We start from the raw sequence: 15887 nt of genomic DNA, 5'->3' as shown, positions 1-15887 counted from the left end.
AAAAATTAAAAATTGAAAAAAAATTGGGGAACCAGAAGTTACCCTTTTCTCAACTAGTCACTTTCTTCTTCATGCTGACATCAGATCTGCCTTTGGAGACAGTTCAACTGGATGTGCTAACCCCTTCGATCTTGTTTATCTTTGAGAACAGGATGCCTATAGAGCAGATCCTCTTCCAGTGAGCCGCTGAAATTGATTGCATCTAAGATCGCTGCCAGAGTAACCCCCCAAAAAACCTCTGACTTCATTATAATCCATCTACATGCTATAGCGCCATGACAGTTGATATGACAGCACAAGAATGAACCATAAAAGGAACAAAAAGAGGTGGCATCTGAATTCCTGGAAAATCTCCACTTCTTCAAAGAAAGACATGAATATTCCTGCCTTTTATTGGCCTATCCTTCCCCTCATTTCTTTTACTCTATTATTAATACCCTCCCCAAACCCCAACAGATAGAGAAATTGATTTGAGAGTTTATATCCTACTTCTATTCTTGGCCAAGAATAAACAACCTTCCTTCTCTGCTCAGAGTTAGGCCTTATTATTGATTCCACAATTCTGAGCAGGGAAGAGAAGGGCCCAGTTTAGGGTCAAAACCTGGCAACAGAACATTTGTACTCACTGGACCTTGCCTTCCATTAACAAGATGGTAATGGCATAACAGGTTCTAGTAAGACCAGCAAGTGACAGGAGACAAAGGAAAATTTTATAAGTTATTAACTCTTGTCTACTAAGTCTTTGAGCTCATTATGCCTCTTTTAAATATTGTGGGAATTACTTTTGTATATAACAGTAATTATTTACTTACAATCTTTTGGGAAATGAATTGCTAAAAATTTATACTGTTATATTACTATAATGTGAAGGACCATTTGCCTAGGTGAGAAAAAATACAAACACACACAACTTAATCCCACTTGTTTTTTCCAAAAGAAAAACATTCAAAGTAAAACATGAACATTTAATAACCTTTAAATAATACATGAAATAATTTACATGCTATATATTCCCAAATGCAATGAACATAAATCCAATTGTATAAGACATATACACAATCTACTTTTTGCCAACATATACCCTTATACTCAGGATGTTATCTGATTTCTCAGTCCATGTGTGAGTACACACACACACACACACACACACACACACACACACGTCTAAATTGAAAATTAAGATAATAAACCAAAGAGTGGAATATAAGAACTCTGCCCATGGAAGATTCTAAAACCATAATATGACTAGAACCAAGGCACAAAAGCTTCCCTTTGTGGTCATAAAGTTTCCTTTCCCAGTGCTTACATATGTAAGTAGGATTGGTTAATCACATATTATAAGTTATATTTCCGTTTAAAACCCAGTATTTTTCCTATACAGTATTACAGAACTACATTTGAAAAATAAACAGGATTAGGTAAGCTCACATACAATAAAACTTTCTTTCACTTGAAAAAGATGCTTACATTCAAAGGTAACAATAGATACAGGTGTAATAAAGAGATGCATGAGGAATCCTATGCAAATTTCCTAGTACCCTTGAGTTGTATGTACCTCATGCCACCCAGGTAATTTAAATTTTTTATTTTAAAGCCAGATGTGTGATATTGCCAATGGCAATTGATTTGTTGTTGTTGTTATTTGCTTGCTTGCTTATTAAAGATACGTACTAATACATAGAATAAACAGTTAACAAGGCAAAATGAAACACTTCCAGAGTTTTAGCTGCTTTTGTTAAATATTACCTAGGCTCCCCTTGGTGTCCCTTTTTTCCTTTAACATAGGGGAAAAAAAAAGTTCCACATAGAAATGACTGTTTTAGAATTCATGCAGCCAAGCATAATCTAAAACTATCTGTCTACTTCCATTTTTACTTACCCCAAAGTTTTTGGGTACACTGAAAGTTAAATATTCTAGGAATAGCAACTCATTGGAAGGTAAGGCAGTTTAAAAATATATATGTGTACTATTCATTGTTTCTAAGAACAATTTTAGGGTTTAGCTCTTTACACTTACACAGTTATCAAAGGATTAAAGCCAACCACAAAATAAGAATCAATAGAATGCAGTAATCCATATGTAAAAGACAGTAAAATGTGTTTGTATGTATTCAAGAAATCAATAATCTAAGCTACAAGTAATAAATCATCAAATGTAGCACTAAACAAATTACAATCAGTATAAGACCTTCAATTTCATTAATTTTGAATATGGAAATAGGACTGGCTAAACATGAATTAAACAGTACTTCTGCAACTGTTTATCAGGAGTATTGATGCATGCAACCCCTGCAGTAATGAGAGTGCAATTCTTTACAAACTAAATGAGGTTGATCAATAGAAAAACAAAGCAAACCCCATCTTGTTCTAGGCTATAAAACTTACAGGTAAATAATAAACTGAGAATTTATTTTAAGGCTCTCTTAGAAATATTTTTCATGGCACTTCAATATTAAACATCACTAAAAGGCAGAATATGTAAATATTCATAGTTGCACAGTTACATAATTAAAAGTACATGCCATGTTAATTATTAAGAGATCATTTTGTTGAGTTTTCTTACCTCACAGTTACAATTAAGGAAAGCTATTCATGTTTTGCTGTAATTAACATATAAACCATACAGAAATGTCAATTCACTAGTGTACAGTGCAAATTGTGTTTTGAGTAAATATGGCAAATACCACTCATTTCTTACAGAACTGAATGTCATTCCTTGCTAGAAATCCAATTAAACTGACTTATTTTTCTTACAAGAGCAGTTAATTTCCTTTCTTCCACCATTCGTGCACTGTTAAAGTAACTCCCCTTTGGTCATGGCACATAGACCATCCTCACCATAATTCATTTCTTGTTCTATGTTCAGTCCAGAAAAACACTTGGAAAGTCTAACAGGTCATTCTTGCCACACCATATTCTAAGCTGACCACACCAGGTTCCGATTTGGAAAACTCTTCTGTATAATCACTGTAACGATTATCTGCTGGGTTGCTGCCCTCTATAGTTCGAAGAGCATCATTCACTGGTAGTAGAGTCTGTTCTTTAAGACACAGAGAAGTTTTGAGGGTAGGTGATTCTGGATGAACTGAATGTAATAATTCCTTGGTGAGGACACCATCTGATTGCTTATTTTTACACTGCTTAATTTTCTAGAATAAATAAAATTTGAAAAAAAAATTACACACCTCATGGTCAATATATGTTGGATTAAAAAAACGTGCTTTTGCAAATGTTCTCCTTATATATAACACAAAATTACATCTTGAAAAATAAAATCTAGGGCACATGATACAACTTAAAATTCTGTTTACAATTTTTACTGTGGAAAATGCTTTTGTAAGTTTTTATATTTATTAAACAACAATCCACACTTGACTGCAGATCACTAGGCCTACATTTGAAAAAGACATATATTACCTAGAAAATATGACAAGTAAACATTTTATAATGAAAGAAATGTATATTAGACACTGTCTTTGAAATTGAAACTATATTAACAACCATACACTTATGACTAAAGGTCATAATGACTGTGAAAAATTTTTATTACTGAGTCTTCCTACAATGGTTAGATGGGTGTACATGATAGGCTTTAGAATAGCAATAGAACTTATTATTATTTTAAATACAAAGGTGTCCTGTGGCAGAGTATTATGCTCTCTAAACCCTTGGGCTGATCTCCAGATAATCTTGTACTACCCATATTTTGGACTTCCTCTCTTTTCCATATTCTCCTACAATTTACTCAAGCAGTCACTACACCTTGTTATCAAAAAGATGACTAACGGACATCTGCCTGAGAGGCAGATGAGACAGCCTTACTAAGTTAAAAACAACTGTCTAGTATTTTTTAAAAATGCACATGCATTTTCTGATCCTTTCTGGTTATAAATGACAACAAAGAAAATATTAAAGGAAATTCTTAGAAGAGAGGGATTTCTTTTCTTCTTCTTCTTTTTTTTTTTTTTTTTTTTTTTTGTTGAGGGTGGTAACAGGGATCAAAGCCAAGGGTTCAATCTTTATCACTGAACACATTTTCAGCCCTTTTTTTTAATATTTTATTTAGAGACAGGGTCTCGCTGAGTTACTTAGAGCCTTGTAAATTGCTGAGGCTGGCTTTGAACTCATGATCCTCCTCCCATAGCCTTCCAAGCCGCTGGGTTTACAGGCGTGTGACCCCCATGCCCAGCAAGAAGACAGGGATTTCTTAATACACACTCAAAAAACAAAAGGTAAGGATTGATCAAAATGAAAATCAAAACATCTAAATAAAACATACACTATATAAAGTAGAAAATATAAGAATAAGCTGAACAAAGCTGTTTGTTAACACACATTTGTATTATACACAACCAGACAACTAGTGTCTTGTATGTAAAGAGCTCTTATAAATAAATCAATAAGAAAAAGGCAAATGAGCCAACAGAAAAATGTGCATAAGTTTGAATAGTTCATTCATAGAAAACAAAAACCAAATGAGTAATAAACACATGAAAAGTCACCCAACTTCATTTCTAATCATGGAAATTCAAAAGTGAAACAACTTAAACAGAGCAAGTTAACTAATTTTACATTTTAAATATATTATTTTAGACACTTCAGAATACTTACAGATTCTAGGTCTTGAATATCCTTCTCTAACTGCTTATTTTGTTCATTCATGTTCATAATTATATTGAATATAGACTGCCTCGGATGCAATGTTCGATCAAACTGGTGGTACATGTTTCTCCAAAACCTTTATGAAAAAATAAAGTTTTTACCAAAACTCAGAAAGAATAAGCTCTAGTGTTCTATAGTATAGCAGGGTGATAATACTTTATAATAACCTATTATTTATTTTATGAATAATTAGAAGAGAGAAGCTTGAAGGCTCTAAACCCAAAGTAATGATGAGAAGATACAAACATTAGTTATTTGTTCAGTACACATTGCATCACATTGTACTTCATAAATATGTACAATTATTATTATATATATATATATATATACACACACAGACACACTTTTGGGGGGTACTAGGGATTGAACTTAGGGGCACTTGACCACTGAGTCACATCCCCAGCCCTACACTGTATTTTATTTAGAGAGACAGTCTCACTGAGTTGCTTAGTGCCTCGCTGTTGCTGAGGGTAGCTTTGAACTCCTGATCCTCCTGCCTCAGCCTCCTGAGCCACTGGGATTACAGGCGTGCGCTACTGTGCCCAGCCAATTATTATATGTTAATCAAAAAATTTAAAGTAATTGTTTAAAGACATGGAAATGCTTACTGTTCTGATTTGATCATTACACATGTATTATGCTATACTCCCTAAATATGTACACTTAGATAATAAATTAAACTAAATTAAAATAAACTGTGTTTGAGAAAAAGTAAATATAAACACTTCAATGATGCAAACTTACTTAAAATTGAAAGATACTGTATTTGGTTCCAAAACTGTAAACCTCTGAGATTTGGAACTGTAGAGAGGATTTAAGTACTTCTTTTGGTCATCCAAAAGAAATGGCCACAGGGAGTAAGTTTTCTCCTTCAACCTTAAGGTAATAAGAAAAATATAAAGATCTTTCTTAGAGATGCAAATTATTACTGCTAATATCATTTTCATAAAGCAAATAATTGTTTCCAAAGTAGATTTAAGTTTTAGTTTTTCTATTCAGTGTGATGTCTTGTTTCTTTCATTCATAATCATGCAAATAAATCCATGTCTCTAAAACATAACACACGTATACCATTTTCTCTATACTATACACTTTAAACAATTCCTCTCAAGTCACACAACTTCGAAAACTTGGGTCTCTCTTATACCTATTTTAAATCACTGCACACATATATGTGGAACAAGGCACTACTAGAGCTATCTGTTTGGCCTTATTCTCTTAATCCCATATCTAGACCCCACTGCTGTCAGTGCAGAGAAATAGGCAAAATTAGGACATTATGCAAGAGTTTTAAAAACCAGTTATATTGCAAATCTAAAGGAGATGGTAAAGGCAAAACAGTATACACTAGAATCCAGGAGGCAAAGGGAAAATCTTCTATTTTTCCATGATAAGAAGATGAGCCATAGGCATGTTCTTAAAGAAAGACTACTATTAAATATACCCTTTATTTCTATTTTCTCATTTCTGAATATGTTTGGTACTAATTGAGAATAGATATTTCCTAGCTTTGTACTCCAAGTCACCTGCTTCAAATTATGATTAACTCTTATGAATGACTATAACGCAGAGTGAAAGTCTTAATGTTTTTGACATGTTTGTCTCTGACATATTTTATTTGTTATTGCCTTTATACATCTTTTTTAAAATTTTTTTAAATTTATTTTTTTAAGAGAGAGAGAGAGGGAACTTTTTTTAATATTTATTTTTTAGTTATCGGCGGACACAACATCTTTGTTGGTATGTGGTGCTGAGGATCGAACCCGGGCCGCACGCATGCCAGGCAAGCGCGCTACCGCTTGAGCCACATCCCCAGCCCGCCTTTATACATCTTTAGAATTTTCTACATCCTCAGTTCTGCCATCAACTGTATTAGGAGCATGTGGCTATCTTCAAACTATTACCAGATTTAGCTTCTCTAATATGTCATTCAGATGTCCAAGAATCTAGAACTGTTCTTTACTGCTACTGAAAATAATGTAAATTCAGAAGCCAAACCTAAAAAGATATATAGGACCTTTCGGTCTTAGCCCAGATCTCACCTGCATCAAAATACCACCTGGTTGGGAAAGAACAGGTGAGTTAGGGTCATACAGTGTTTCAGAGGTTATGGGGGACCCCACACAGGAACAGACACACTATAGTCAACACAGGTAGACTTAATTTCTCCAAAGAACTATCTCTTCAGAAATGTGAGGAGAGCTATAAGGCTCCATATTATCTTAAAACAAACCAAATCTTAAACATTCTACCACACTTTTAAACTAGTGACCACTGTTTTGTGGGAAACAAATTAATCTAAAGACTTCTCTATTCTAAAATATATATTTGAACTAAAAAGGAGAATGAGGGAAGTTTCTAGGGTGTAGGCAGTGTTTCTTTTTTTCTCAGTGCTGGTTATATAGGCAAGTAAGATAAGATTTAATGAGCTGCACACTTAACGCTAAATGTACTTTTTTGTATCTACATTATACTTCAAAATATACTTAAAGATATATTTTTACTATTAACCTGGGGGGGTGGGGAACACTAGGAGGGTATTTAGCTTTAGAAATATAGACAATAAAATCTTCACAATAAAATTTAGTTCTATTTCATACTGTTGAGCCATTTAATTAAGTCCACCATAATTTATGGCTGTGTGACTTCAGCTGTGTAGGAAAAAAAAGAGAGCCCATTTTCATTAAATCATCTTACTTGAGTTCTTCTCTTTCCTTCTGACAATTTCCAAGGAAGTTTCCAAATTGGCATGAATGAATGTGTTCATGGATCTGAAGAAGAAATGCTTCATTGAATTCAAATGCTTGTGGAAACTGTTCCGTCAAATGCCACACACATTCCAAGAATTGAGTAAACACTGGTGAAACTTCCTTTGGGTCACCATCCAAATGGCCACACCTAACCACCCCCACAAGAAAGCAAAAACTTTAAAAAAATGCCTCTGAAAATAGTCCATTGTTCAAGTACCGTTAAACATACAAACTATAATTCTAAAATGCACATTAACACAAAAATTATCATTTTTTATTAAACCATTTATCCGTATGAGTTTTCTAACAACAATTTTAAAGGATGTGTTACCTTCAAAATACTACAATTCAGCCAAAAAGGAAGGTGATAGTCATGAAAATAACACAGATATTAGAATAAAAAGAAAAGACAAAAATTAAATCTGTCTTCAAATACAATACTATGTAAAACCATACTTCTCTCTCCTCCCACCAGACATAAGTGTTAAACACAGAAACACTGTAGTACCCTATTTTACAAAAGACATAAATGTACAACTGCCACTCACCGCTCTGAAAATTTATGTCCAAATGAGATCCAATCTTTTTCTATTAAAACCTGAGAAAAAGTAAAATATTCTTTGTAATTATTTGTAACTTTTTTCAAAATGGTTTAAATTCTATTAGCTTAAAAACAGCATTTATACTTTTGGATTATGGTTGAGAACAGAACAACAACAACAAAAAAAACACTACAGGCAAAGATGTCTAGAACCTGCACTAGTGGTGGGATTAAAGAGTGAAAGTACATGAAATGAAAGGTCTCATGACAAATTTGTTTATTATATTTTAAGTGAAAAGTGCATGTTATAAAACAATATTACACTTAAATTTTTGTATGTAGGGAGATGACATAGAAAAGGCTAGGAAAATCAGGCCGCAGGCCTATACTCCCATCTACTCATTAAACTGAGGCAGGAGGAATACAAATTCAAGGCAAGCCTGGGCAATTTAGTGAGAACCTGTCTCAAAATAAAAAACAAAAAGGGCTGGGGATGTGGCTCAGTGGTAGAATGTCCCTGGATTCAATCGCCAGTACCAAAAAAAAAAGTAAACTAAAATGCTAACAATGGTGAACTCTGGGTAGCAGACTGAGGTGTGAACATTAAATCTTTTGGGCTTACTTTTACATTACTTATAACAACTTTTTTGTGAGAAAAAAACAAATGATCAAAGAGAGCAATGAAAATCACAGTTTAGATTCAAACCCAAATGTTAATATTTATCCTCCCGAATGGATTATCTTTATTTATCTTTCTTCTCTGTCATAGGCTTCTTTATTTATCAACTCCACTGAAATGCAGACTTCTAATGTTTTCAGTCTAATTTAAACATATCTTCTTAGTATTTACTATACCTTATAATTTCATTATATAATCGGCAAGCAAATTCTCTTCACAGTGTCAACATTGCCACTTTCACTTCTCCAATTTTGTCTTAAATCTATATCATTTAGGCAAAAGGCCATATATCATAATGGTTAAGGATGAAGTTTCTAGAGTACAGGCTTGGGCTCAAACCCTGGCTTCACTACTTCTTCTCTTGTGTGACCTTGGGACAAGTTATCTTTGGGCTGGAATCACTGATTTCATTCTAGGTCCTCTGCATCCATTTAGACACATCCACACCTAAATCTTAACTAGATTATCTCACTGAACCTGTTCCTTTGTTAAGTTCAGTGAGTAGCAGGAGAGGGGCACCACCCATGCTAGAAACCAGTTCAGGAGACTAAAGGAGGGCTCTTCTACCACACACTCAATTCTGATTCTAAGTCCTTAACATTTCTGAAACTCAGTGCCTCCCTATCCACTATGTGTTGCTACCTTAGTTCTGGTCCTTTTTTTTCTCTTCACTTATTTATCATGAATGGTTTCTACACTGGACTCCCAGTCTCTATTTCTTCTCCCCTCTGCTTTTAAGACACCAAACCATCTTTCAAGAACATAAATCTAATCAAATTACTTGAAGTTACTGTTTTTTAAAGGCTAATGTTCAATGCCCAAAGAGGGTAAAGTCTGGGCTGGGGTTGTGGCTCAGTGGTAGAGTGCTTGCCTAGCATGCATGAGGCACTCAGTTCAATCTTCAGCACCACATAAAAATAAATAATAAAGACACTGAGTCCACCTAAAACTAAAAAATAAATATAAAAAAAAGAGGGTAAAGTCCAATTCTAGCCCCTTTTCTTCTTCAGGACCCCACTCTAACACTCTAATCTCCATGTTTCAACATCATCTGCAGTCACCTAAAGGGGCAATGCTGTAGTTCACATTGCTCCTGTTACCTGAGACACTTTCAGTACCCCAGTCGTTCATTACATTACTTCATTTGGACGCCCAGCAAACAATTAAAGCCAAACACGCCAAAGAAAATATTCTTCATTTCTAGCAGGGTGCAATGGGTACAGTATACCCTGAAATACCAGCTCCAGGAGGCTAAAACAAGAGCCTCAGCAACTTAATAAGACCCTGTCTCAAGAATAAAAATCAAGACAGGCCCGGTGGCACATGCCTGTAATCCCAGCTGCTCAGAAAGCTGAGATAGGAGGATCACAAATTTAAAGCCTCAGCAATGGCAAGGTGCTGAGTAACTCAGTGAGACCCTGTTTCTAACTAAAACACAAAATAGGGCTGGGGATGTAGCTCAGTGGTTGAGTGCCCCTGAATTCAATCCCTGGTTCCCGCAAATTAATTAATTGATTTAAAAATTAAAAAAAGAAAAGAACAGGGTTCCCCTGGGTTCAGTATCCAGTACTGGTAAAAAAAAATTTTTTCCTTATTTCCATATGTCCTATCACAGACTGAATATGTTAGCAGCATAAAACAATAGTGCTGAAAAGGGTTTGGTGATTTTAAATCTTTCTTTAAGATGTCACTATTAAAAAAATCTAGGGGGTTGGTGATACAGCTTAGTAGCAGAGCACTTGTCTAGCATGTGTAAGGCCCTAGGTTCAATCTCCAAAACCATTATCAAAAATAAATAAATAAAAAGTAAAAAATCTAGGGCTAGGAGCATAGCTCAGTAGTATAGCACCTGCCTAGCATGACTGAATCCTGGGTTCAATTTTTAGCACAGGGGGGGAAAAAATCTAAACTTATGAAAAATTTCTAGTATTTCTTCATTTATTAAATATACCAAAAGATGTGAAATTTGAAAGTTAATCTGATCATGTGTTAAAAAGCAAACAACAAGGGCTGGGGTTGTGGCTCAGTGGTAGAGCACTTGCTTAGCATATGTGAAGCACTGGGTTTAATCCTCAGCACCATGTAAAAACAAATAAATAAAATGAAGGTACTATGTCCACCTACTACTAAAAACAAAATGTTTTTTTTAAAAAAAGCAAAAAACAAAAAGTCCAGAGCCATTTTTTGGGGGGTACCAGGGATTGAACTCAGGGGCACTCAATCACTGAGCCACATCCCCAGCCCTATTTTGTGTTTTATTTAGAGACAGGGTCTCACTGAGTTGCTCAGTACCTTGCCATTGCTGAGGCTTTGAACTTTCGATATTCCTGGCTCAGCCTCCTGAGTTGCTGGGATTACAGGCATGTGCCACCATGCCCACTAGTGCTTTATTTTCACAAGACATGAAATGTGTTCAATGGAAACTTAATCTTCACATATAAACATGCCCAATATGTTACTACACCTAACAAATAAAGCTGTTTTAAACAGAAAGTTCCCTTCAGAATCTAATTTTTAAGTATTTTTATATGTGCATTGTTTTACATTAATTTTTTAGACAAAATGATACAATTTTATTTTCACTGTAACATTTAAGATGGGAAAACAAATTTCTAAATCTAAAGTTTTTGCCAAAGATATAGCATGAGTGGAAATCTGTCTAAAACTGGCTCGAGATTTCTCAACCTTAGCAGTATTGACATGGGACCAGATAGTTCCTTGCTATGAATTTGTCCTGCATAAGGATATTTAACAATATTTTTGGCCTCTACCTGCTAGATACTTGCACCATTGCCTTTCCACACAAAACTGTCTTCTAACATTGCCACTGTTCCCTGGGGAGACAAAAACACTTCTATTTGAGAACCACTAACTGAATAAATCCTTACCATGAATCCTTTGATCGTCCTGTAGTAGGAATCCAATAAAAGTGAACCAAGGGAACACACCTGTGAAGTTCTATCCCACCCATCAGAACAATGTACTAATACACTTGCATTTTCGACCATTATTGCCTGAAAAGAAATATTACATACTTAGATTCTAGCAGAATGCCTTTTACATATATCTGAAGCTTATTTACTTGAAAACCATACTATCAGCTATCACATTACAAAGGAGAGCTATATCTGCAATGATGTTGGCATAGCATACTTAAAAACAAAAACAAAGCAAATAAACAACAACAACAAAAAGAAAGTATCTGTATTGAATACTACATGATATTTTCAAAGCTCAAATTAAAGTGAACCTTATTAAAGAGCTAAGTAATAAAAAGTCACCTGACCAGACTACGTACCAGTACCTAATAAGATAAATCATCCTTCCTAACCATTATATATGCAAAGTTCAACATGAAAAATAATTACTTTGGCTAGGAAGATTGCGGCATCCATAACAGCTTTGATATGGCGAAGCCATCCTGAGCTTTCCAATCCAGAGTAGAAATCATTGACAGAAAGCCCTCTAGTACCATTGACTGAAAAAAAGGGAGAAATTTTTTTCAGTTAGAATGGGGCTAGAATTTCTACTGGTCCTTCAAAAGATTTTTCTAGGTAAGTAAGTTGAAAAAGAAAGGACAAAATGAAATATGAAAAGATTCAATTAGAACCTTAATAATACATTTTGAAATACATTTTCCTATCATTCCTGTACTTAAAAGAAATTGATACAAAATCCCTTTTAAATATTTTTTAGGAGCCAGGCACTTGGCGCACACCTGTAATCCCATTTGCTGGGGAGGCTGAGGCAGGAGAATTGTGAGTTCAAAGCCAGCCTCAGCAACTGTGAGACGCTAGGCAATTCAGTAAGACCCTGTCTCTAAATAAAATACAAAATAGGGCTGGGGACGTGATTCAGTGGTCGAGTAAATACCAATAAATAAATAAATAGATAGATAGATACATAGATAGATAGATTTTTTAGGGCAGATGTTTAACTAAAACTAGTCTTCTATTTTAATTTTTAAAATTTAACATCATGACTGGAAAGATCTTAATATTTAAAAGAAACAGTATCATAAATTAATCTTTATTGCACTGACTATTCAAAAATAACTATCTAACAATAGCAATTTTTGCAAAACCATTAAAATTATATTAACAGAGACACCACAACCCAGACAGGACTACTGAGTACTTGAAATGTGGCTAGTCCAAACATAGCTGTGTTCTATGTGTAAAATACACACTTGATTTCTAAGACTTAAAATTTCATTACCAATTTTTATATCAACATTAAACAAGTTTTTAACATTAAGTAAATTTTTAAAATACTACTTGTTTCTTTTTACTTTAAATGTGACTAACAGAAAATTTTATAATACATGCAACTAGCATTATATTTCTATTCAACAAAGTTATCTATAAGCAAGAAAAATCATACCTTCCAATAATTTCTGAAGGCTGGACCTCATGACATGAATATTTTCTATTCCAACAAACTGAAATCTAATATTAGAATAGTTGTCTTCATTTTCATAACCTTTTCCAGCTGCTCTGTTGGCCATTGCATTCAGCTAAAATTTAAAATTTTAGAAATTTAGAAACAAATTACTTTTATCTTTTGATTTACTAAAATGTCATAAAAACATTAAACAAGACATTATCTGGAAGAGATTTTGAAGGAACCCATCAAAACTAAATAAGCTACCATTTTTTTGGTAAGCAAAATGTCACATTATCAACAATAAAGAATTGTTACTATAAAGTAACAATATATATGATTATCATATAAAGGAAAGGACTGAACAGGAAATACCCACAAGTTCATGAAGCCAATTCAGCTATCTGCAATACTTCAAAATTAAAATAAAGGCATATTTCCTATCTAAATCTTAAATGACTGCAGAGCTAGCAAGCTTTTCTTTTACAGAATGAAACTGTGAGAGATTCACTTCAGAAGAAGCCTAGAGTAAATGATCCACAAGGCTCATGAAAATCAGATCTGAAACATGCCTCCAACTTATTGGAGATCCTTCACATTAGAGATTCCTGGAGATCCATACACTGTGTAATACAGCATCTGACCTGCTAGCCTGATACAGCTCTAAGAATTAGGCCCAAAATAAACTAGACTCTAAAGAGAAAACAGACTGACCATAGGTACATAAGCCTATGGTCTTTGGTTATTACAGCAAATGTTATCACATGTACACTTAGGATTTGAATACTTACTTCTTTCAGACTAGGATTTCATATGAAATGTTACTTTACTATTCTTTGCTTATGAACTTGGATGAAAGGGAATCTAAAACGGGAGTAAAAGTAGCTTTTCACTGGGCCTCAGGGTGATAACAAGTATATTTAAATGAAATCTACTGACTCGCTAATTATAAGTAAAATTAAGAGTTAGATATTAAAAATGTTTCCATTATTACTCCTTGATTTTATTAAGTTTAACTAGCAAAGCAATTAAAGATATATTCTCTGTGTAGAAGACAATTATATAAGTAAGAGCTATTAGAATTCTTGAATACAAAGTTAAGACATAAATCTTCAAAGTCTTTTTATATCTTAGATGTGAACTCCTTAGACTTTCTTAGTCTGTTTTTAACAAAATATTATCCAATTGCCAACTTCTAATACTTCCTAATTGACTCAAATTAATCTCATTTTCTGCATTCTCCATTATATTTTCGAGACTGCATAAAGATGAGAATTACTCTAAAACAGCTAACGATTCCTTTTACAAAGCTGCCTAAAATTGCTTGTTTTATGTTGCTCACTCGCTGTTTCTCATCGCTTTCTCTTATTTTCTCATCATTCCAGATTTTTGAAGAAATTCTCACTATAATTCTGCCAATGTCCTTTTGTGTAGCCCACCAGCTCTGCATTCGATGCTATAATAAAAATTAAAAGTAAAGTTAGCTGTTACCACTGAAGAATTTAATTACTTTAATTCCAGGGTCCTATGTGAATTGGCTATTAAAATGAGCTCATAAAAAGAAAACTGGATTCTGACTCTATCCCAATGATAAAAATTTAGCCTCATACTCCTAACAGAACAATAATTTCCTATTCAGTATAATTCTCTAGTCAATGTTTCCTAAATTAACTCACTGTTTTTCCTTTTTTAAAAAAATATTTCAGAATAAGATTCATTATTTTAACAAAAAAGTGTTAATTAAAAATTTCATAAAAACAAGTTAAGAATTTATAACTTTTGATATGTTACACACTATTTAGTATTTCTTAACAATAATGTAAGACACTATAAAATTCAGCTTTCCTAAATTAATTAGTGTGTGTATATGTATGTATCAGATGCATGTGTCACATATCAGAAGACATAAGAAATCACCATCCAGGTTACTGAGAACAATCCTTCTAAGTTGATATTCCAAAAAAGAATTGATTTCCTTTGTATTATTAGCCTTGGTTAATTTAAAACCAGGACTCAGATATTTTAAATATGGACAATTTATTACCTCCCCCCCCCCTTAATTAAAGTAACAGAGATAAGTAAAGTAACAGATTGTACTGTATTTACATTACATACTTTGGGCCGGGTATCCACAACATACATGTAGCGATTGACTGGATTGGCTTTACTAATTGCTTGAAGCAAATGTTCATCCTCAAGGCACCTGGCACTGAATCCTGACAGTGGTTGACTACATCGACAAATGGCAGCCTAATTTTAACAAGACAGAAAACAGATTATGCCAAAAAAAAAAAAAAAAAAAAAAAGCTTAAGAGAAAAAAACTCAAAAGTTAAAATCAAATATGCAATTGTTTAAAAGATTGATGTAATCGAATACATTAATGTTGAAATCCGATTTGAATTAAATATTCTTTCAATATCCCAATGTTCCCTAAGTTTTCCCAGTATTCTCCTAAGACAACTAAATGCTTCCTTAACTAGTCTAATAGAAACAAAACTTAGGTCTTAAGAAAAATCACTTAGTCAATTCTCTATAGAGTTAAGATATCTGCATCCTATGCTCTACTTTAATTATAGAATACTTTCAATTCCGGTTAAGTAAAGGAATAGTCAATCGTGTAAAACATGAATTTTTAAAGTAGAAACATTTAAACATCTGAAAGTCCCAAAGACTTTCAGAATCTCTAATTGAAACAGCAATATTTTTATAAAGTGAGATATAAAATAACAAAAGTGACATTTAATTCAAATTTGGATTAAAATATAGTCAACCTAGGAGGGCAAGAATATCTTTTGAGAACTAGGGAATGACTGAATTCCCTATTAAATTTACTATATTTTAAAGTCCTGAATAAAATGTAAAAATTTAAAC

At 33.5% G+C, this 15887-nt stretch overlaps 1 protein-coding gene across 2 annotated transcripts in view; it reads right to left on the bottom strand.

Annotated features, from left to right (window-relative positions):
• Positions 1 to 1116: 1116 nt before the first annotated feature.
• The window catches only part of MTMR6 (myotubularin related protein 6), a 36750-nt gene continuing 21979 nt past the window's right edge, over positions 1117 to 15887 (bottom strand). The window contains exons 6-15 of one of the 2 annotated variants that reach the window (XM_081281780.1): positions 15131 to 15265; positions 14358 to 14471; positions 13016 to 13148; positions 12001 to 12110; positions 11521 to 11646; positions 7961 to 8010; positions 7360 to 7560; positions 5407 to 5538; positions 4612 to 4738; positions 1117 to 3149 (exon numbers count right to left, since the gene is read on the bottom strand). In XM_081281780.1, coding sequence (XP_081137906.1) covers positions 2889 to 3149; positions 4612 to 4738; positions 5407 to 5538; positions 7360 to 7560; positions 7961 to 8010; positions 11521 to 11646; positions 12001 to 12110; positions 13016 to 13148; positions 14358 to 14471; positions 15131 to 15265 — 1389 coding nt within the window. In that variant the 3' untranslated portion in view covers positions 1117 to 2888. The remainder of the gene's footprint in view (positions 3150 to 4611; positions 4739 to 5406; positions 5539 to 7359; positions 7561 to 7960; positions 8011 to 11520; positions 11647 to 12000; positions 12111 to 13015; positions 13149 to 14357; positions 14472 to 15130; positions 15266 to 15887) is intronic. The other variant, XM_081281779.1, reaches the window with a different exon arrangement.

This window comes from Spermophilus citellus (genome assembly GCF_964194105.1).
Source record: "Spermophilus citellus genome assembly, chromosome: 1".
NCBI classification, from domain to species: Eukaryota; Metazoa; Chordata; class Mammalia; order Rodentia; family Sciuridae; genus Spermophilus; species Spermophilus citellus.
This window is presented reverse-complemented; position numbering and strand designations above follow the sequence as displayed.